At 39.6% G+C, this 24357-nt stretch overlaps 2 protein-coding genes across 2 annotated transcripts in view; one reads left to right on the top strand and one right to left on the bottom strand.

Annotated features, from left to right (window-relative positions):
* The window catches only part of VAT1L (vesicle amine transport 1 like), a 54141-nt gene extending 30116 nt beyond the window's left edge, over window positions 1–24025 (top strand). Inside the window, exons 8-9 of the mRNA XM_005526404.3 lie at window positions 19248–19331; window positions 21194–24025. Of these exons, the coding sequence (XP_005526461.1) occupies window positions 19248–19331; window positions 21194–21292 (183 nt within the window). The 3' untranslated portion in view covers window positions 21293–24025. The remainder of the gene's footprint in view (window positions 1–19247; window positions 19332–21193) is intronic.
* LOC148183167 (uncharacterized) overlaps window positions 10723–24357 on the bottom strand; it is a 38712-nt gene continuing 25077 nt past the window's right edge. Inside the window, exon 3 of the mRNA XM_088062336.1 lies at window positions 10723–10843. Coding sequence (XP_087918462.1) covers window positions 10804–10843 — 40 coding nt within the window. The 3' untranslated portion in view covers window positions 10723–10803. The remainder of the gene's footprint in view (window positions 10844–24357) is intronic.

The following is a 24357-nucleotide window of genomic DNA, read 5'->3' as shown; positions in this document are numbered from 1 at the left end:
TTGTTCTCTTCATTAGCTATCAGTGTTGTTAGCATGCAAAGGAAAAGAGTAGGAACCCTGCTTTAGGATTACAGCCTTACTGAGTTCCAGTCCAGGGACAAGAACTGGATGAAAGAAAACTTTCCATAAAGAATTTATTGCATGTTTTGGGGAAGGCAAAGCAATCACAATATGTTTTTAGTACTTCTCACTGGCTTCAAAGGATTCAAGTAGTATAAACCTGTGTTTTTCTACTGAACTCATCCTCTCCTATAAATTACCATCTCAGTGCAAGCTTTTAAATATCAGCAATATCATTATTTGAGAGGCGGGGGATGGGAAATCTCAAATTCATGATAGCAAAATAATAACAGTAGATCCCCTAAAGGAGAGACTTTAATTTCATCAAAAGCTCTTTATGCATTTCTGTGATCTTGGCTTCAGGGCAAAAAGCCTGTCATGTATCACTATAGTGAGACCTAGAGAAAATTGACCCATTAGTTACTTTTAATGTAGAAAGAGGGCAATCTAATAATACCAGATTGGGCTGGTATCTTGTTAGGAATACTAAATACCATCCCAGGTCTACTTTTTTTTTATTATTATTTTTTAAGTAGTTACAATGTCATAGTAATGTGTGCAGGTTTTTTGTCTTTCCTGCTTGATGAAAACATTCTCCAGCAGAACAAATTATGCCTTTTTTAAAGTCAAGGACTTCTACAGTGTTTATTCTTCAGGGTATGCAAAACAACAGAGTAGCAGGATAAAAGTGGAAGTAGGTTTAAAACCAAAGTAATAACCCACCCTGAAGTACAGAAAAGAATCATTTTTTCATAAGCATAAAACAATTTACTTTGCAGTCATATGGTGTCAAAAGAGGGAACTGCAGCTCATTCTGTGAAACCTCCCACGAGCTTGTCAGTGTGTCTGTGCTGTGATTGCTCCTCCAGCACTACAGAGCAGACTCTGAGTGTTCCTTTGACAGAACAACTTCTTTGCAGTTGTTCATGAACAGCTTTCCTGATGTAGGTGTTAACTCTGCAGATATCCTGTCCTCTGATACTGCCTTGGAACTCTCTTTGTTCTTCCTGTGTGGGGATTCTGTTCCTCTGACTGTATGAAATAAAAATGTTCAGAGTCAATTTAAATGCTTTATCTGGTCATCACCATTGTTTCCCTGTATACACACAATCTAACACAAGCTTAATGCAAGCTTTGTGCAGATACCAAAGCATACAAAAATGCAAGGAGCTGTGTCTTTCTGATGTAACAGGTATGAAAATAGGGATGTGGGGAAAGCAGACTGAGAAACAAAACTTGAATAATTCAGGGCAGCTTAATTCTGCGTTCACAAATTATGCACAAAGTATCTTTCAAGTGTGGGGAACCACAGACTCATGAAAAGGTTTGAGTTGAGTGAGACCTTAAAGCTCATCCCATTCCCACCCCAGCCATGGCAGGGCCAGCTCCCAGTGTCCCAGGTGCTCCCAATGTCCAAGCTGGCCTTGGGCACTGCCAGGGATCCAGGGGCAGCCCCAGCTGCTCTGGGCACCCTGTGCCAGGGCCTGCCCACCCTGCCAGGGAACAATTCCTGCCCAAGATCCCATCCAGCCCTGCCCTCTGCCACTGGCAGCCATTCCCTGCCTCCTGGCCCTGCAGCCCTTGTCACCAGTTCCTCTCCAGCTCTCCTGGAGCTCCTTTAGGCTCTGGAAGGGGCTCTGAGCTCCCCCTGGAGCTTCCTCTTCTCGAGGCTAAAGGGAAAGCTATTCCACCTGAATTTTACCTCACTATCATTAAATATCGTGAACACAAGTTTTAAAGGAATGAAAACTGGGCCATGAGTAAAGTTATCTTTAATTAAGGCTTGGCAAAGATTTTTTTTTTCCCAAGATGCATATCTGAAATTAATATTAATTAAAACTCCAAATAATTTTGGTGCTGTATGCTTAGATGAATGAAACATATCTTAAAAGTACTGGAGATTAATAAGGTATTGTAATTTTCTTTTCCCTCAAAAACATTTTGTATACCTGACCGTGGGATCTTTGCTGCTCTTGGGTGAATTATTAAGTTCCTACCAAGAGCCTATAAAATTTCACTTGCTTTTCTTACACATTTAACGTTGTTTAGCAGGACTTCACGTTACTTCATAATTCATTCTACCCTTCCTAGCACTGTCAGGAAGCAATGGCATAACCCAGTAGTCTTTTTATATTCGCACACTGCTGATGGCAATGGTTATGATTTTATTAAAAGCCTGGGATAGAAACAAGGCAAGACTTTGATAGAGGCATGGTGGCTCTGTAATAAGGCCTCAGATACATCACATTAAACGTGATAACCACAAAATCTGATTGGGTAAATGAGCTGTTTTAGGAAACTCAGGCTTTGCTTGTTAAGTATGTAAGCAGAAGTCAATTCTTTTCAATTGCTACATATTATTCATAAACACTGTATGCAATTCAAGCTACATGAAGGGAATTAAATTAGACAAGTAACTTACTTCAGCTCTGTGCTTTCTAGTGTTTTTTTACAGCCTCTGAAATTTATCTTGTTTTATCTAGCTTGCCACTTAAGTACCTGTATTTAAACCATCTAGAGTTTTCAGAATGTTCCTTTATGCACAGTGAGAATATCTGTGCTATAATACCCATTTAGCAGATGAATAACAAGAGAGATAGTGGGTGTCATTACCTGCCTGGTGCCATGCAGCACAGTAGTGGAAAGATCATGGATTAACCTGAAAATCTCTAATTGCCAGTTCTGGCCTCTCACAGCCATAGCCCTGGGCTGTGTCTCAGCATCTCCAGGAGCCTTTTGTGACTGACAGAGCAATGGGGCTCTGATGTCACCGAGGTGTGAGTTCTGCCAAGGCTCAGTGAGCTCTTTCCTCCCAGGGGAATGGGGTTTTCTTGTTTAGGAATGAAGTGGCAAACACGGAAATGTATTTTGGCCTTATTTCTGATGAGCATTGATTCTGTGTTCAGATGTTGCCGTTGCAAAGGTTAGAAGCTGCCCAGCCTGAGACTAAACCTCTCCATTAACATAAATACAGCCTGTAGCTACAGCGCTTTCCTGATCTACTTAGTAAGCACTCTGCTAAGAATTAATTAGTTATGGAGATGCACAGGCAGAAAATACTTGGTAGAAGGCATGAGATGCTGGAGGTTGAGAGTGCAGTGGTGAGTCATGGTCGTGTTTCTGGGGCAGGCCAGGCTGTCACTTCTGATTGCCCTTGTGTGCCATTACAGCTTCTGGAACTGCAGGAAAAGGGGAATAAAAAGTGCATTTGGTTCCTGATGGATAGTGCAAGGGCAGGGGGAATTAGGCAGGAAAATAATATAGGAAGCATTGATGGATTCCTCTGAAGGAAAAGTGTGCACTATTAAAGATAAACTAGTCACATGCTTGCAGTTAATTAAATTAGCAACAGGAGGCTATATGGGGAGAGCTGCTTTGCCATTTATTAGAAAAATAAGGACAAAGCTGTTATATTGAGCAAGCTGCTGATTAATTACTGTGAAGAAGCAGTATTACAGGAGTAGTCTGCCTTCTGAAATGTATTAGCTGGCTTCTAAGTAATAAATTGGCACACATTCCTTATGTATTGAGCTGATCTGATGATGCTGCTCCCCTGCAAGGAAAAAAACAGAGACCTGGTTAGGGAAAGCTTTACTGTGGGCATCAGGACACCAACATGTGTACATAGCCCCAGAAGATAGAGTGTATTTCTTGTGTCTTTTATTTTGTATATTTGGCTCTAACACAGTTGTTTTACACTTCTTTTTTGCTGTCTGTGTCATGAAATGTAAGCACTTCTCAAGAGACAGGAAAACAGGGCGTCATGGGATCATTTCCCTATTCAAAAACAATTTCTACACTCTTCCTGAAGTATCAGAGAATAAAAGCTACATGTTTTTATACCCTTGATCAAAGCATGCTTCAGTCCATTCCTTTTTATTTCTACCTGGTAATGCAATGTAGAAATCTTCTTCCAGTCTTGCATGTGAATGAAATATATGCCAATTCATTATTGCATCCACCATCAGAAACAGTTTTAAATCAATTCCAATAGAAAGTTTAGTGTGTCTCCTGTTGCACAGAGTTGGTAGTACCACTAATTGGCAAGGAATTCTTAAGGGTTGGAACAATGAGTGTTTTCTGTCACTTAGAAATAATTACTGGATGCTGTGAGTGAGACTCTCTATCAAATAGCAGAGGGAAAATATTAGAAACCAAGTTTTCAAAGCCACATTTAGATGCTGTTTCACTCTTGTGCTGGGCTCTGTTAATGGGTGTAGTTTCAGCCACAGAGCCTGTGAACACAATCTTGGATTTCCCTCGGTCAAAAAATTCCACTCACACTTCTTAGTTAATTAGTTGGGTGCTTTGGGAAGAAAGCTCTTGATCAGTGAAGTTAGGCTGACAGGGACTGCTAAAGTGAGAAATTCAGCTTTTCTCTCAGGATAGCAAAAACCAGAAATCTGAGGTTTGTGTTAACAATTCCTCCTGATTGTTTACATTCTCTGAAATACTTATTTTGGTCTGCATTCAAATTAAAGAAAGACCTATTTTCACAGATTAGGATTAAAAGGATTAAAAAAAATAAATAGAGATAGAAATGAAGTCTACTTGGTGATGTTGAGAGAGTTGAGAGGTGTCATCATTATATGTCTGGCACAACAGTGGATACAAATAATTTGGATTCCTCCTGCCTTTTAAATATTTCCATTTTCAGACTGATGCTTTTGGATGAGAATTTGGCCTCCTGATTTGGAAAAAAAAATAGGCTAATTATTTTGTTTGTTTTTCTGGCTGTAATCTATGAGTCTGTTACTTCATTAATCAATGAATGCCTGGAAATCCACTTAAGAAGTCACTGAAAAGAATCAAAAGGGGAGTGGGAGATAAGAATAATGACAATATCTCTATATATATTTAAATTTGATGGGTCCATTTTGTCCAAATGATTCTGCATTTGCATCATCTCTGAGGCCATTTCTGTTGAGTACCATGAAGCAGAAAGGTGAACAGAGCAGGAGGAAAAGGGCTGTTTTCCTACACTGCTGCATTACTGTCCTGGGAAACATCTGTAGATGCTGTGCCTTTTTCTGCTGTAAATTCTAGCTCACATTTTTCTGCTTTGGGGAATTTTGGGTGCTTGGCCTGTAAAGAGAGAATATTGGCATAAGCTTTTAGCTACAGTAGGAGGATGTTTAGCTGTTAATAGATGCTGAATTCAGTAAATTAAATTAAATGGGCCTTTTTGGTTTTGAAATGCCTTTCTAAGGTGAGCATTCTAGCTTGTCTCCTGGGATCTGCTTATGGCTGTATCTGTGTAACAATGGCCAAAGAAAAAGTAAATTATGAGTTCCATTAGCAAACCCAGTTTTGTCTCTCAGCAGCTGATCATGTTGATGACTAGTTTTGGCACACTGGTAGAAATTTTGGATATTTCTTGAGCAGTAGCACAAAATTATTCTCCAGGCTTGTTTTAATTTATTTTTTCTTTGGTACTAGTGGTCTTATTAGATTACTAAATTGCCTTTATTGCAAAGAAAACATAGGTTTTGTGATGTATTTCACACAACTTTGCTAAGATCCAAAAACAGGCATCAAAAATCAAAACTATAAAAATAAGACTTCATTTTAGTGCATAGCAGTTGTTAATCAAGATAATTGTTCTCACCTAATGAAAATGGCTCATATATTCTTTTAAATCACTTTAAACACGGATGAGTTTTAAAAGCAAAATTACTTTGGGGCATAAAGATATCTCTTAGCATAATATAATCTAAATTTAATGTGATAATTGAGAGTTCTGTGTGGTATTGCAGTTTAGTAATAATATTATTGCTCATTACAGATAATGATTTAAATTTACACCACGGCACCAAAGCAGATACATGGTCCATACTGAAAGACTCCTAAATATATATTAACCAGTTATATTAAATATATATTAACCAGTTGGGAATGATTGAACACAAATGTATTTTTTAGGGGAAAACACTTTGTTATAAGCACTGACTTTGAGAAAACAATACTAATTGGAACCAATGAAATTTAAGAGTTTCAAATGAGCACTGATTTTCCAGATTGTGCAGAAACTGGTAATTTGAGTATCAAAGCTCAGGCTTTGAAGGTGGTGTTACACCTATGAAAATATTAGACCATACCTGTAGGGAGTGAAGCCTCACACATCACAGGCAGCTCCAAATCTTTAAGTGAATTCAGTTTAGAATAAAGGCTGTGTAAAAGTGAATTCCTGACCACCATCAAATATCCACAACCTTGAGAAGAACCTGAGGGCTTTTTCTATTATATGCTGTGATTATGTCCTGGATAAAATATCTTAAAAGATCCCAAACTTTACTGAGCAAGAAGGGCATAACTTTTGAGTTCTTTAGCAGAAGTTTCTTTCCCTGCAATCTAAAGGGAGCACCCAGCATAATTCTCAGTTAAAGCTGCCTTGGCCTCCAGCTAGCAAAATGTGACACCTGCTGAGGTTCTTACCTATTTCCCTGCATTGCTGTGGCTCATACACAAGCCCTTGGGGGTTGGAATACATCTACACATGCAAATTGAATAGAATTGATTAGAATTAGAATAGAATAGAGTGGATTAGATTAGATTAGGATAGGAGCTGCCTGGGCTGCAGCAGGGTTCTGTCACTTGTGCTTCAGCTCTGTGCTACCAATTATTGCAGTCTGAGCTGGGTCAATAGAAGGGAATGCTGAGCTGAATCAGTGCTCACACACCAGCATTAAACTTGTTGTAAACTAAATCAATTTTATAGCAATCACACTGGTACAATGCTAACAGGAAGGTCTTTAATGTAGACTTAGAATGAGACATTTTTTAACAGTGCCAGGAGAAATATTAAGTAATAAAGCAAATAGGACTGCAATATATATTGTAAAACTGTCAACCAGCAAACAAGATAAATTCAAATACCTTTCATCTTGCCTGGATGAATTATTTCAATCTTTCTTTAAAGTGATGCAGCTCAAACTGAGGATAACCATGAATCATACTCTCTATCATAACAACTGCATTACAGTTTAGTATAACAGAGGGGTTTGGTTTTTTTAGTTTTAATGAAGCTACAGAGTGGCACCAAATGGTAAGATCTAACTTGGAGAGATTCTTGAATGATCAAAAGATACTGTGATAACTTAAAAATAATTAGGTTTGCAATCCTCATGGCACTACTTTCTGAAACAAAAAAATATTACACAAGGAAATCAAAAGAGAAGTATTTTCTTATTTGCATCATTAGGGACCTTTGGTATTTACCTTGATGAGTTTCAAGAATTTACATAATTAGTTTACTAATTGATTAGGGATGGATTTCACTGAAGATAATCCATTGTTACAAAACAACATGGAGATATTTTTCAAAGTCACAACATCAATGTGTTCTGCTAATCCTATCCCAGTAGGTGGATTTTTACATGAAGCTTCTCAGACTTTAGAAATTAGTGTCAAGACCTTTTACTGATTACCATCTGGAAGCCTGAATGTTTACTGTATTTTGTAATCACTAAGTTTGGTTCCCATGGTTTTGGAATAGTGATCTGGAATAAAGCACAATTTCTGCTCCTTAGTAGTGATAAAGGAAGACTTAGGATTCTTTGGAATAAGTAGATAAGTAATATAGGATTTTCTAAGTCTTTTATAAATTATTTTAATATCCCATATTGTGAAATAAGTAGCTCAAAATAGATCTTAAGGACAAGTCTGAGGAGTATGTAATAGAAAGTCTTCAGGAGAAAAATACTTGACTCATTTGAATCATTTAGAAAGTAAGATAAGGTTACAGGGGCAGAAGCCACGTTGGTCACAGGTTTTGTGTCTGACTTCCAAAAAAATTCACCTGCCATTTGGGAAAGGTGCTGGACAAGGACAGGTTTTCATGGGTCACATAGAAGAAAGTAAGGGAAGTTTAAGGGAAAAAAAGGGAAACTACTCTCATGCAGGTTATGGTGCTTGAATTGTGGCATCAAAAGTGTTGGTGAGAAATGCCAAAAAAAATGGTTGGTGCTGGTAAGAGACTGAAAAACCTCTGATAGACTGTAGAAATGAGGTTTTTGTGAAGATCCAGTTACTGGATACTGGTTCTGGTGAATCAAAGAACTGGAACAAGCCTGACACAAATCAGGTGGAACTTACACAAACCATCAGCATGGAGTGCTGGTAAAATAATAGATATAAATGGACATTCCTTGTGGAAAGTTTTCTGTAGTTTTGCATCTTCCTAAAAGAAAGCAAATCTTCTCTAGTGAGGTACCCCCAACTCCCCCATAGGGTACCCACGCTCCTCTATATAAAATAAACTCCTTTATTGTGAACAGACAGAATTTGAGTAAAGAGATGCTGATGAAAGCTTGGGAGGCAGAAAGAAGGTAATCACCTGTGGAGTTTTGGTTTTGTTGTACCTAGAAGGGGCTTGGAAAGGCTTTTGGTCTAAACATAAAACTAAAAAGAAGTACCTTTTTTTACACCATAGAAGCAAGGAATTTATAGTACAAATTATCTTGTGCTTACAGAGACAAGTCCTAAGGGCATGTGTAGATCTGCACCACAGGAGTTCAGAACCTCAGGGTTTCATCCTCACCACTCTGCAGCTTCTGAGAGGACAAGGACTGCTGGCTTGAGAGACAGAATAAAAGAAGTAGCACATGGAATAGGCACTCTGAGTTCTGTGGCATTTCTTACATTATTTGACCCCCAAACACTGAAAGTTGTAGTAGCCTGAGCACTAAAGCTGTGGTCAGAAGGGCGCCCTGACCTGTGCTGGCACACAGCAATATTGCTGTGGAGCTCCAGAAAGGCTGGATGATGTTTCACTTGTGTGGAGAGGGATCTGTTGGATTCCCACAGGGAAGTAACCTCACAGGATTGCTGCTGCAAGGCTGTTCAGAGATCAGCTGCCCTTCCACAGAGCAGGCACTGTCGTTCAAAAGCCATTAACAGCACCACAAAAAGCAGAGAGCTTGGGATTAGGTGTGCATGTTCTGAGGGTGGAGGAGCAGGAGGGTTTAATGACACTCATAACTGCTGGAGCTGAGGGCAAGAGAACAAATAAGATCGTCTTGTGGGTTGGTGTGGTTTTTCTCCAAATGATTTTTGAAGAGATCACAGGGCAACATTGCTGAGGGAAGAGTTTAAAAACTGATAGTATGGAGCTTTTGATAGTCAATAACAACATGTCTTTTTTTTTAACTGCATAGTGATGAATGTAATAAAGTTTATTTCCTGCCATAATTTGTTATAACAGATTGTGATGGAGTACAGGAATACAGCAAACTGAGCATCATATATTAATTCAGTTTAGGCAGCAGACTGCTGTACCCTAACAGAGAGTACAGAGGGTCTCTTTTCCCTGTGGCTGCCAAAATTCATTTGCAGCTAAAGAAATTTTCCTCCCCATGAGAGCTGCTGCTGCAGACCAGCACCTCTGGGTCCCCCCAGCTTCAGGGGTGTCTGGAGCATCCCTGAGTGCACACCTGCCTGCAATTTACTACAAGATGCATTAATGCTCAGAAAGGTACCATGAAGAGAACCGGTTCTGAGCTATTCTGCTTGTGGCTTTGATGTGCTCAAAACCATTTTTCTACCATTGGGACCATGCTTTTGTAATTTCTACCATTAATTTCAAAGGTTCAGACAGTCCCTGGGAGCCAGTGGCTCAGAGGAATAGAGTAGTTCTGGCTTTGTTGCTGCTCTGAAAGAAATACCAGTGGAGGACTCGTAGGCTTCATTCTGATTCACAGGATTTGTCTTCTCTGCTCAAATGGGTTCCAGGGATTTCATCACCAAATTTCTACCCCACAGAAACAGCTCTTGACTCTGAAAGGAATATGGTTATCATGTCCTATAGTAATGCAAGGAAAAAAACACTTTCTTCAAGCTTATCTTAATAATAAGTGATATTGAGAAAAGATGTGCCAATTTAAATCAAAATGAGTGTCCATTCTGCTCTGTGCAGGTTCTGAGATAGTGCAGTCTCACAGAAATGTCCATTCTATAGAACTTTGCTGCAACCAAAGTTTATCTTTAGCTGTCAGCACTGGATGTCCCTGAGCTATCCTAACCTGCTGGAATTCCGTGTGTTGATGGATCAAATTTCAGGCTCTTCTCCTCTTTTGTCATGTAGAAAAGCTCCCACCAAACTGATAATCTAGGCACTGCTCTTTAGTATTTCTAAATATTTAATTCGTTGTTGATTTTGCCTTTTTTTCTGCTTTATCCCTGTTGACTATGTAAGCAAAGGCTGGCAAGATTTGGCTCAGTTATTCTGTAATTACAAGGCTTTAAATCGCTTTTTCTTTGAATTTTACTGAGACAAAACAAACACTCATTGACGTCAGCAGGAGCTTGTAGGAATAAGGAAGGAGGGAAAGCAGCACAGTTCTGCAGTTGTAGCTCTCCATCCAGAAGATGTATCACTTAATAGGTATCTTCAGCAGCCAAGGGAGGATTCTCAGTTTGCCTGTAGCATCAGTTTTTATTCCTTTGACATTTTTCTCTTCTTGGGTCTGGTTTTAGTCTTGCTGCCATGGCAACATACAGAGAGGCTAAAAGGTACTCCAGAGAAAAGGTCTCTCCTTGCTGAAGGGAGCAGAGGCCATTGCTGCTGTTTGCAACTGCAAATAGCAGTGCAGGGATGAAAGGGATATAAAAAGTATTTTCTATTTGCACATGTGCAGGTAAAACCATTGGTGCAAAAGTTCAGTGTGACAGGGCATAAACAGTGATGTTGGATAAAATCATTTCTGCTTTCAGATGGCTTCTAGCAGGACAGGACACAACATGATGTCACATGACATGGAAACAGATTTCGTGATCCAGGTTTTTCCTGTAGGAAAAATACTCTAATCAGCTCAAAATCATTGCTAGTGATACTAAATTTTTACATTTTGATTGTACCCATGTTTTCTCCATGCCCACGTAGGCGTTTATGAAAATTGGGCCCCGCATACCCCGAGTTTGATGTGTCTTCTTACATATGCTCAGTGCTCAATTTCTGCATCTTAAGAGCTGGCTGCATTCACCACAGGCAGGAATAGAGCCTATTCAAAATCCTGTAAATATTATGCTGCTTTTCCATCTGTCATATGCAAGCTGCTGAATACCCTCAGCCTCCAGAACAGAGTCTGGGAGGTCTCGTCAGAATTAATGGTGTAGGTGAGACAGGAGAATCCAGGCCGGTTGCAGATGTGGGTTTGCCAGCCTCTCACGTACCCAGCTCCCACACAAACAGGTAATTGAAGGATTTTGTCACAGCAGATAAGGCAATTTAACACTAGAAGCAGTTTTCTGCTGGCTATTCTGCTACACAGTGCAAGGGAAATATTCCTATCACAAATGCAGATCATTCCCAGGGAAGTGTGCTGTGCTGAATACAGGTTATTCCATTGCTCTCAAGGGAAATAATCCCTTACAGCAAAGGATGGTTTTGTCCAAATAACTGTGTCTGGTAAGATAATTGTCACTAATCATGCAAAAAAACAGGTTTTCCACAAAAGCTTGTATAGAAGGTGGCCTAATAAAGGAAAGTATTGCAAACTCACTTAAAAAAATAAAAACAAAAAAGCTTTGGAAAAAACCAGCACGTTTCCCACTGAAATATTACCCCCAACATCACATTGTATAAACACAAGAGAGACATTTCAAGATTATCAAGGAGAAAATACACCAGCAGAACAACAGGACTGGATGTTGATAGATGTTTCTTTTGGGAGCAGAAGGACAGTCCTTAGCAGAGGAGCCAGTGGCTGCTGGCCACGTGTGTGTCCTGGCCCTTCACTGAGCCCAGTGAATCCTGCAGAGGAGATTCACCTGTGCCCTGACACCCTGGCAGGGTCTGCAGGGAGTAGGACACCACAGATCCTCTCAGAGCTGCCAGCAAGTTCAGGAACTGCTATCCTTGGTTCCTTGAGTTTCTTCCCTTCCTTCCACACACTACATCTAGACAGACATAACCCAGAAGACAGACTATGTGGTTTTTCTTTGTAGCGAGTGTGGTGTTAGTTTTAAAAGCTGTATATACCAAAAACATGAACGAAAACTGTTCTCCTGGTCTGAGAAGAGCATCTGCAGTTAGAATGCAGCTCACAATCTATTTTAAAGACAGCATAGCTTTGTAAAAGAACACAGTGGTGAGCCTGATAAAAATTATCTTGCTCTATAGCACTAATGAAAACTATAGTATTAAAGCTTTGATTATATGGGATCTCAGCTAGAATCTACTGCAGTATGCATCTTTTTTCTTCATTACTGTCTAGAAATAATGCTTAAATAATTATTCTTCATATTATTGTATGTAATTCTCATGGAGGTAGCTCTGGGCTCATTGAAATAGTGCCAGTTATGAGCAGCAACAAAACAGTCAGCCCTAGAATGAAAAATGGGCATGTTTTTAATTCAGATTATTTTTTCATAAATGTGAAGGAGATTTGGATCATTACCTGTGACACTTGGGTTGCCAAAGTAACCTTGACTAGCCAGCTGATGTTTGCACAGCGCATGGCACCGTCACCATGGAGACCCTGTCCATGTGATTTTGCAGGCATGATGCAGTTGCAGGCATCTCAGAGAAGAATTAATTGTTGGTGAGCAATGCTCGTGCAGACAGCTCTGCCCTGGCAGACAGAGCCTGCAGTCAAACATGAGCTAAATTTTTCCTTTGTTTAGCTGCACGGAGAGGACCAGGGCAGGGTCTCTAGGCTGTCGTAAGGAAAACACAGAGTTCTCCTGAGGGAAAGTTCATGCTCAGATTGGGAGGAGTGGTCAAAGAGTGCTGATCTGTGTAAATCCCATGCTTGAACGATAATATTCATTTACAGAACATATGTTTGAGTGATTGAAGGCTATGGAACACTGGTATTCCTTTATCAGATGGGACTTTTTTCTCCTCCCAGTACCTGCTCTCCCTCATTCATGTGCGACCTGGTGATGTCAGGGAAATTACACCAGCAGAGCAGACTGAAATCTGTCTGTATATACAGGATATTCAAAATTCTTCTCCAGAAGTAGCTGTCGTGCTGTGCTTTCCATTCTGACCTCTGAAGAACCTCACAACGGGTCTGTGAAGTGGATTTTGGATCTGTTTTGCACAATACCAAATCAGAGACCAAACAAACCTTTTGATAAGAGATATGGTTCTGTTTCTGATGGTTAAGCAGGCTAAAGAGTGCTCCCTCCTTTCTCCCCATATTCTTTGGAGAAGCCAGCCAGCCTCAAGACAAAGCAATTTTGCTGTGGTGAACTGCTTTGTTCCACCTCTTTTACTTAATTATGAATGGTCTGGATGACGTCGGATGGTTAAAAGGTGCTGTTGCTATTTCTGGGTGCTGGAGCTGTGATGAGCAGGCAGCAGTAGGAGCAGGTGGGGGTTCTGCAGACATGTCATACACCCCTCAAGGAGACACAGTCCAGGCTTCAGAAGCTGCCTGAGCCAGGATGTGAATGGATGAGCCAGTTAAGTGCAGGAGAATGGTGTAAGTGGGTTTGGGGCATGCAGTGACAGCTGTAAAGAATCACTGGAGCACCAGCTTTGGAGATGTCTGTGCTGGACGCTCTCTAATGTGGAAGAAAACCACACAAAAAAAGTCACATGGATGTTTAAAAATAATACTGGGCAGAAGTGACTTAGGTTGGTGGCCAGATGCAAGGAGTAAATATCGCTCCTTTTGTCTTTGCTTTTGGTCTGAAGAATCAGCTGAAGGATTAAAGAGGGGGGAGTAGCTGGAAAAGTAGGGCTTTGGGGTGATGTGTGCAGCACAGCTTAAAATTTATGAAGGGATTATTTCATGGCTAGAGGGGAGCAGTCATGACACGCTTGGAAGGCTTGGACATTTCAGTGTGTAAGCAGAGGATGAAAGGTGATTCTTGAAGATGATGTATAAAAATAAACAGTGATCTTGAACCTAAAGGTGTGGAACTAATGAGAAGGAAAATTGCAGTTGTAGATCATAACCTAAAGTGATGCTCTGCTTCACTGTGCCCACCTGTTGCTGAGGGATGTTTCCTTCATTTGGATGCTGATAACCTTTTTGACAGCTCACGATGATACATTGTTAGAACTACTGGTGAGTTTTACAGATTACACTGAGATAATTGAATTAGTATCACTCCTGGTTTGGATTTAGTTTGTAATTTTGTCATAAGATTCTTTAACCTTTCATACCATGGCCAGATTTATCAAAAAGGGGAGTGAAGGATTCCTTTATTGTAAGTAGAAATCCTTTCAAATACCTCAGGGAAAAACACTATCATCAGAGGGCCCCAAGAAGAGAAAGGACAAAGTCCTCTGCCACCATCCAATAGACCTGCTTTAGCTGACAGTGAGGGGGTAAGGGAGTTGTCTGCAAAAATGGAACTGTAACCTGTGGATGGGAGTTTGTGCAACAGACTGCATCCAACCTCATGCAGCTAAAGAGTATCCACTCTTCTCTTGCACCAGCACCTTTCAATGTTTGGCTTTTTTTTTCCTGAAGTAAATGTAGAACTCCACTAGAAAAAACAAATCAATAAAATTAATTACATTACTGAGCTTCATGTAGGACGATGAAAACATTGTGCTGTGACATTTCCACTAGGAAGCTTTTCCATGGCGTGTCACCTTCATCGTTTCTCCCTCCTAAACTCCACATTACTGACGTGGGCCTGAAGCCCACAGTGTGTTATGCTGGCAGAAGGAGTGGTTTCATGATCCAGCTTCCCAGCCTCTTTTGTTTTACTCCTGAGACCAGTTCCTTGTAAGAGCCAAATACAGAAATGGATCATTATGTTTAAAATAATATCTGAAGGCTTGAAAATAGCATCCATTTCTTAGGTAGGCTGCATTTCTCTTTCACACTGTGAAATGGTACAACAGATAATTAGTAATACATTTTCCATTTAAATTTCCCTGTATTTATAAAGGAGTAGACTGCTCTTGCTATGTTCTAACAGCAAAATGAAGTTCCAGAGCCAACTGAATGTCAGCAAGAATTTATGAATACATCAGTTGAGATTACTGTTGGCTCTTGATTTTGAATGCAAGCAGCCAACAATTTAGTTTGGTGGTAAAATGGGTAAGTAAGTGGAGGCTTGAGTATAGCAATACAAAGTTGGAGCATAATTGTTTGTTTCAGACATATATTATTTATAGAGGATCAGACTTGCCCCCAGGAAAGTGTCTCTATTCAGGAATTTTCCAAAGGAAAAGGAACCAGGACAGCAGAGGTGGAGACCTGAAATGAAAGACTTAAGATGAAAAGCCAGATAAGAAATCTGTCCCAGTTATTGATTCCACCTGGGGAAAGCATAAACAAACTAAAAACAAATAAGAAAAATCTGAGGAGAACATAGGGGGGAAAGGAGAATTGAGGCAGGTGTACAATATATATTCAGGGGGAAAAAGAATTATAGTTGATTTTAAATGGGCTGTTTTTACACCCTGACACAGAAGCTGTGGAAAAGCACTGGAACTAGAAGCTTGCTGCAAATATCCAGAAACAATACCAGCATGTTAGTTGTTCTGTTTGGAATACACCTTGGTTTTCATTGTTTTAGCATTGCAGATACTGTTTTGAGTAAAAACTGTGTAGTGCCTGCTATTTTTAATTTCAATAGGAAAATCCTTTGTCTGGTCTGAGTGGTTACACATAATAACATGCTTAATTTGGAGCTTTTTTAACCTACATTTCTCAAAGAGAAGTGCATTGCAAATTAGTCAGGAGTGATGACAGACTTCATTAAACTTCTCTAAGTCATTTGTGGATATATTGTGATTCCTGAAGGCTGGTTTCTTACTTGTTATAGTAGTGCTTCACTATCTGTTATTATTAATACTTTACTATGTAGAAGGAAGAAACTGAGATAATTATTATTCTCTTTTTTCTATGCAAGCTTGTATTTTACTTTAAAGGAAAATTGCTATCAGTTCACTGAAGACAGAATAACTACAATAAAATCATACCATGTTCCCACTGCATACACAGGTGCTATGTTCAGTAGTGGAAAATAGTTTATGACCGTAGAGGATTCACTTTTGCTTTTAATGAAACAAAAACTTTGCAAATCATTAAGTAAAGAGAAATTGAAATACGGGGTTTTCTTGAGAGATACCGTATCAATTCAGTGTATCATTCTGCCAAGACCAGTGGTCCACTAATGTGCAAAGGTTCAGATTCCATTGCAGAATTTGATAGAAATTGTGTCAATCTGGGGGCTCTCAAGGCTAAAATCTGTAGTTTGGCATTAGTTCAGACACAGACCCTCTCAGGGCTGAGCCATACTGAAAGCAAACACAGGACAACAGAGTTTTGTCCTTTATTCCAGTGGAAACTCTTCGTATCAGTAAACACCCCTTTGCACTGCTTCCAATCCAAGAGCCCTCTGATGATGATACTGTATAAGAATAATTTCAATTAACACATCCACATAAACAAAAATAAAATCCATTTACTTGGCTTTGAGCTGACAAATGCAAATAACAACCAATATGGAGTAATCAGTGAAAAGGGATTTAGGGATAGAATGCTGTAAGAAGAGGGAAACTTGTGATTCTTTCTTCTGGAAGGGATGTTTATTTTGACTCAAACTTCAACCACTTTGGGGAACCTCCAGTAAATTCCAGAACTTCTACATGCCTCCCTGTACAACCAATTAAGTCTGGGTCTGTTCAGAGGAATGCACTGTCTTCATTAGGAAAGGACACCAACTCACAAGAGCTCCTCCCTCTGTGAAAGGCATAGAAAAAACTAAAAGTTCCTCTATAGTCTCTGCAGAACAACTTAACCATACTTGCACAGCAGAGAAGATTTTTAATGCTGTCTGTCCCCTATAGGAGAAGAGGGAATGGTTTTAATAGGCACCTTGGGAAACAAGTAGTTGCAGTCTTGGTTGAACAAGTGGACTGTTAGCAGCCATAAACATAAAATTACTCATTTCTAAAACAGCTCATGGTCTCTTAACTCAGACTTCGTGTGCTGAATGGCATTGCACTAGGACAGGATTGGACTGACTGGGAAGGTAAGTTGCAAATAACACTAAAAGGCACAGATGTTGTATCAGCTCTTCAAATTCTTTTCAATGTTTTTATATATTTTAATAGCTCCATCTGGATTCCATGGCCACTATTATTGTTATAAGTTTTATTGTTCCCTTGCCTCTGCCTGCTGTTTGCATTTGCAAGTTACTTACAAGTGTCTTGGAAACAATTCCTGAACCTTTCTCCAGGGGCTTAAATTTGATATTGTATATGGGAAAAAAACAGGGAAATCACATTTTCTCAAATTTGCCTTGCTAAATATGATATAGTACAAATTAAAATAAATGTTGCATGTCCTGCTTTCCACATGATGTTCTGGTTATAAATTTCAGTGGATGGGCAAGTGTGTTTGCTGATTTCTCCAATTCTGTTATTTATGCTGTGCTGTAACCTCCTAAATCTTGATTTGGGTAATAACAGACATAAAAAGTTATATAGCTGCTGCTTCTCCAGCATCATGGTTGGATATTTTAAAGGAATGTTATCCATAGTGGAGAACTAGTCTGACAGGATAGTTGAGTGTTGTTTATGCTCTAAGGTAGCTTCATAAAAAGTAATGTGATTTTGTGGGCTACACTTAGAGGTCAGCCTGCTATCCAGTGGGATTCCTAAGACTCTGTTTTCTGAGGTGAATTTACAATAATGCTCTAAATTAGAAAGCTATTGCATTTGCAATGCAATTTTTCTTTTGTTCTAATAGAATTTTTCTTAAGTCTGGTGTTTAATAATTGAGGGAGCACCTCTGTAAAATTCCAGGATTACTGAGTTCACTGCAGTCAGCTTCCCAAGTAAGGCCGACAGATGGGAAAGACATTTTGTGCTGTGCCCAGCATCCATTAAATTTAATTGGAAGTTGAGTGCTGTATAATCTTTAAAAATCACATACCTCCTTCTGTATTAGACATTCAGGGAATATTTTGGGGACCTGGACCCCAATTCCAGCTTTTAAATGTATCATGGGACCCATCAGGTCCCAACTCAGCATTTTCTTTCAAATGTATATGCCATTATTCTTAAAATATTCAATAGAACTATGTCACAGGTGCTAAATCCTATTAACATAAAACTCATTTTTGTCTCCACCAGCCCTGTTATGCTGGCAAAGAGCAGTATGATGAGGATATGGAACAACCTTTATGGGCACATTTTCAGTTCCTGAAGTTTCCCACTGTGAAAGTGAGGAAACTCCTGACATCTTCCAATTTTTAGTGATTTATAGAACCATAGATTGGAAGAGACCTTAAAGCTCATCTCATTCCAGCCCCCTGCCATGTGCAGGGACACCTTCCACTATCCCAGGGTGCTCCAAACCCCATCCAGCCTGCCTTTGGACACTGCCAGGGATGGGGCAGCCACAGCTGCTCTGGGCACCCTGTGCCAGTGACTCAACAGTGGTCTGTATGCTGCACATTAAATATTCAATGCAATACACTCACACACAAATTCAGTTTATCAACAGTGAGCTCTCCTGAGTTGTGAAACTTCATACATCAAAATAAGCTTCTCTCCAGTGCACTTGTAAGAAGAGGTTCTTGTGCCTTTCTCACATGCACTAATTGCAGCCAGCTGTTAAACAGATGGTCTTGGTGATATCAGTAGGATACCAGTTATTTAACTTTTCTTTTTTTTTTTTTAAGTGGGAAAAAAGTGAGGAAAAGAAGGGAAAAAAATGTTTGCTTAGGCAGCAAGACCCACAGTATTACATCAATCCCATCCATAGCCTGGGCACAGCATTTCCTCTGTGGTAACCCATAAGAAATTGAAAAATATCATAGGTCAATTAGAAAAATGTTTCATACTTTCAGTGGAAGTAGGATGTCTTGATAAGTATTCTGCAAAGACAAAATGCAATGAACAACCTTTTAGGATTACCTCCCTGAGCCTGTACTTTTCCCTGCACCTCAGCTATCCATAACTTTGGTTCTGCATTAACCTTGTGGATGAGTTATGCTCTATGTGATATATATATATGATATATATATGATATATATATATATATGTAACTATCCCCAGGACTCACATCCCATATTGCCAAACACAATACAAAAGCCAGGCCTCACAAATTCACTAAAAAATGTTTAACTCTCATTCTTTTCTCAAGCAGCTTTTTGAGTGACCTTGCACATAGCGTGCCTTAAACGTTTTGCTGGTTTTGGAAGGGAGGGACTCAGGATTCTCCTAGAGTGTGACTGAAAATTATCAGTAGTGATCTTTCTTTCAGGTGAAGGAGGCCATGCAGAGAATCCATGACCGAGGAAATATAGGAAAACTCATTCTGGATGTGGAGAAAGCACCCACTCCCCTGGTGAGTGCAAAGCACTACAGACATTTAGTACAGCCTGGCAGTGACTTCTGGACACATGTCCCTTGTAATGTTTTTTTTGACACTGATTTCTTCTAAATCCATAACACCCAAATACTACCAGTAACCATAATTTCTGTATTTAACCCGAGTGAAATGCACTTCCTGAAGTGCCAGCAGTTACTTCTCTATACTGGATGACTGTCTGCTTCTCCAAAAATATGCCAGCAAGAGTTGGACTGGGGTAAAACTGCCACTGTCTTGCTTGCCCTTTTGATGGAAAACAGATAGACTTTTCTCAAACGAAACAATTCCTGTATTAATAAGTGGATTGAACAGGAAAACTCCCAATCAATATTGCTTCAGTGTGCAAACATAAAAGTGCTTTCTGATTCCCATACTAAAGTTAGAGTATACTTTTGGTAGGAATGTAGTTTACAAGTTTTTGTCATATATGAACATGTAAATATTTCTAGAAGGAAGGAAGGAAGTAGTGATGTAGGAAGGAAGATAGTAGTGATGGAGCTCTGGTCCATTAGATTTGGAACATTTAGGATGGTACAGAAACCTTTCAGAGAGCAGTGGTAAATGAAAACCAGGCTCACTCCTGAGCATTCACTGATGGTGTAGGAAAGAGCAGTAAAGAAGGTAATGCAAACCTGACTTTAAATCAATACTGATGTATGAAGTTTGCTTTCAGACCTGAGAGACCTCCCATTCAAAAGAAAAGAAAAGAGCCTGGACTTACAGTTAAGCTCTTACTCTAAAACTGCTCCCAGATCTCATACAAACTCTCTGCAAGGAAAAGGAAGGCTATGAGGACCTCACATGTGGAACAATGCACTTCCATGAAAGGGTGTTAACTCAAAAATATGGGTAACTTCACAGGAATGTTTTTCTGCATTAAAATCGGGTTGTGTTTGAGATTTTTATTTCCAGCAGAGATTAATAATCAAACAGGGATGGAGCATCATTGCATTTCTCTTTAAAAAGTAAATGGGTCCCTTGCTTATTTGGTTTAGAAGTAGTTACAACCTAATACAAGAATCTTCTTGTGTCCTAAGAGAGGTAACATGGGTGTAAAACAGAATCCAGTCACACTAATCTGTGCTGTTAGACACTACCCCCATCCAGTGAGCCAGACTCTCGTGCCTCTACAGACCTGTCACACTGACAGGGTGAAGTGCTAGAGGGTCCTGCACCTTTACACAGCTTGTCATAAATATTTCCACGTGAAAAAAAAACACAGTGTACTTCTTTAATGCTGTTCTGAGCTACAGATTCCTGCAATTGCCTGCTGCCTGTGCAGGCATCTTCAGTAAAATATGAAAATGCAGTTTCTTCCCACTCCTGTGTGATCTGGGATCTGCACTCTGTCATGGGTGTATCCTGCCAGCATCTACATATCCACTCCTCTATAAAGTTTCATTGGGTTTTTAATATATAAAAGAAAGGAAATTGCCCCCTGGGTTTTCACACCATGTCTCAGATGGGGCCATCCATTAGCCTGTTCCTGAAAGAGGTCCCACATTCTGTAAACTTCCTACACAGGTGTGTTTCTTGTCCAAGACCCTTACTACTGGTTTACTACAAGTGCACGGAGCAGAGTCCTCGCGTGCAGCTGTCCTACAAACAGCTTTTTGTTAGGAAATAGAGCTGTGAGCCATGGGGGAGCAGCTTGCAGGTTTAGCTGGAAGTGGTGTGGAGCCAGCAGAGGCTTTGCACAGACAGAACGTTTATTTTCATTTTGTATTTCATTTCTTCTTGGGTTTCCAAAGTTGCTTTATCAAATGAATTAAGCTGAAATAAGGAGGAATCAAAGGGTGGGAAAGGTGCTCTGATGTCCTTGGTCTTTCATGGTGCAGATGGCCAACGACAGCACGGAGACGAGCGAGGCTGGAGAGGAGGAGGAGGACCACGAAGGGGACAACGAGAACAAGGAGCGCATGCCCTTCATCCAGTAGCAGCCAGAGGCGGCGGAGGCAGGAAGAGTCGTGAGGGAGAATGGAACAAGACTGGGAAATCTCTTCTGTGCATCAGTGAACAAATGCTGTAGTACAGTGTGTGTTGTATTTGTTTGCAGTCAGCTGAGCTATGAGCTGTTGATCATTGTTGTTTTGAACTCAAGTGCCATTCTCATCCAGTGCAGTATTATGACATTTCTGTGTAATGCCCAGTTTCCCTGTAGGAGTCCCATGGATTTTTCTGTTCTTGTCTGAAAGCCTTATTATCTTACTGTGTAATTTTAGATGGGCATCTTTCTCATGCAAATTCCAACATCTTGCATAAAGTTATTGGGGAGGTTTGGGCTTTTTTTGCAAGTTGGAAACAGTAAAAAAAAACATCCCCACTTGCTGTCTGAAAGATTCTAGTTACTGAAGGGATAATTTTATATTTCTGGATTTTCAGTATTAAAATAGTTTTCCTTTAATGAACCACAAATAAAAGTTGCAACAAAGATTACATTTTCTTTTCCTCAGTCATACTTCATCATTTCACAAGCAATACTATCTTTATTTTCAAAAGTACCTTATCCAGAATCATGGAATCTGAAATTGTGCACGAAATCATTAATTGAGAGGCTTTGATCAGCATCTTCTGGTAAGGACACATTGACTTACATGTCAAATTCAAACCAATTTTAAATTTCATTTTTAAATTGCATTGGTAAGGATCACTTATCAGGTTGTGGAAAAAAAATTGGTGACGGAGTTTATTGATCTGAAATCGCTAATATGTGGTCAACTGTCAGGCTGGAGCTGAACTCCTGCAGAAGTTAACCCTGTAAAAAATGAGGTTTAGGCCTTAATCCTACCACAATTCATGTACAGGGATAACTTCCATCTAGGTGAATTGTTCTATCAAAAGCTCTGCTCCATATGTACAGTTACCTTTATAATTATTTACAGGATCAAGTATTCAAAGACCAGCTAGTCTTATCTACCTCCCACTAGTGGAAACTTTATCTAAACATTAAAAAGTATTTTTTCCACATCCTTCACCTGTCCAAGCAGCAGCTACTCAGGTCCTCAACTGTCTTGTTAAAACAGTTATTTTAAAATTACTGTGATCACATACAGTAGAAATGCTGAAGGACTGGCAGAGACCTTGCATACTGCCTACAGCTTCAAATTAATACTCCTTTTTTCAAAAGGAAGTATTTACCCAGACATGACTAATTGTTCAACTAAATCTACAAGTAGCATATTATGATAGAAGGTAAAAATTGATAAACATGAAAAGTGGGGGCTTCTCAAGCTTTTCTCAGTGTGAGAGGACTTCTGGGTCTGGATGACTTTTATGTGTGGTTTTAGAAGATTCTCATTAGGTTTTTTCTGTTTGTATGGTTTTGCTGCCTAAGTATTAATGTCCATCTCTTCACACTGTACTCATGAAGTCGCTGTCAGATAATTGTGCAGATGGTTCATTCTGAAGGAGTTCCCCTTGGGTTGAACAAATTCAAAAATAACAGCAAGAAATAACTGTGGAGAAAAATGCCAAAAAGCTTTTGAGCTGTTGATCCAACCAGAACTTCATTTTTCACTTCATTATAGCTGAGTTCATTTTCCAGCTGGACTTGCCTATGCTTGCAGTGCCATTTTGGATTCAAACAGGGACTTTATCCACAGGAGAAAATAAGTATTCAGTGAGAGTTTTCCATTTATTGGGCTTGCCAGTTGAACTTTTAAGAAGGGCCATTAGGTTTTCGTGACTCATCAGCTGACAGCAGTAGGAAACATGCCCAATTTTGTTTTGCAGCTAGTGTAATGATGTTGTCCTGCAACAGACCTTAACATAACTAGGAATTTTGATTTGACGCCAAAGTGAGCAATATTGCTGGTGACCTTCGAGCTGGCAGTAAGTGGCATTCTCAAGGCCTTAAATTAGTAGGGCAAGCAGAATAGCAAACCCATTCTTCTGTTCTATACCACAGTCTGGTGGGCTCTGCTTCTAAATTACCCTGCAAGACAAATATGGGTGATCTTGGTCATGGCCACAGACACCACAGGGACAACAATCACATAATTTTGGCTAGTTCTTTCTGGTTTTGTTAGCAAGGCAAAAAATACTTCTCATCCTAATTCATACCAATTTTAGGGCCATTTTCTGATCAGCAGAATATCAGGTAATTGCAGTGAGTACAAAGGAATGCTTCTGGAAGTACCTGAGTGCAACACAGCTGAGTGTGACCATCAGGAAGCTGAACTCTGCTCTGTGTTTTACTGGGATCAATATAGCATGGAGGGAGGCTGCTGCTGGAATGAATGGAAGTTTTTCAGGCATTCTGGAAGCAGGATGTGTGCTAGCAGAATTTGGCCCACAAGCCCGAAGTACCTTTCAGGAGACCACAAGCAGTAGTATCACACTGGCAGGGGTGCAGGCCGTGCTGTTCAAACTGGTGAAGCCAAGGCTTGTCACCGACCAAGTCTTACTGTAGCAGAAATGAAGGGTTGTGCTTACTACTGACAGTGTTGTTTAATCAACTCTGAGACAATTGGATAGTTTCTTCAAGTGAAACAAATTATTTCTCAATTTGCCTTAAAGGAACTGTGAAAGCTTCTTTAACTTAAGCCTGATTGAAGTGTACTGAAACACTGTTTAATTGTATTTGTTGCTTTAGAGCTTTTGTTATATTGTGCCTACAAAGCAAATTATGTTTACACAAAAATATAAATAAAATGTTGAGCATAGCATTATCCTTGGCCTCTATGTTTTATTCTAGTATTACAGTCACTTTAGGGAACTGACTTGGAACTGCTTAAGAGGAAGATATGAGGTCTTATTTTCCATTTTGGTCACTGTGGGATACACAAATAATTTGACTATTACAGAGTAAATCAAGGATATTAAAAGTGCTGCATGATGATTTGCAGAACAATGTAGATATAAAAATTTGAATGTCACAGTCTAAGAAATTCAAAACATTCTATAAACACCTTTTACTAAGTGTTTAGGGAAGTGTATTTTTATACAAAGAGAAACTAGGACTTATCCTTCCACACAAGTTATCCTCAGAGAGACAGGTCCT

This window comes from Pseudopodoces humilis, chromosome 14 (genome assembly GCF_049639895.1).
Source record: "Pseudopodoces humilis isolate 2021_Gansu_Grassland_sample_001 chromosome 14, ASM4963989v1, whole genome shotgun sequence".
In the NCBI taxonomy this organism is placed as follows: Eukaryota; Metazoa; Chordata; class Aves; order Passeriformes; family Paridae; genus Pseudopodoces; species Pseudopodoces humilis.
The sequence above is the reverse complement of the archived record's forward strand: the minus strand, read 5'-3'. Positions and strand labels throughout refer to the sequence as shown.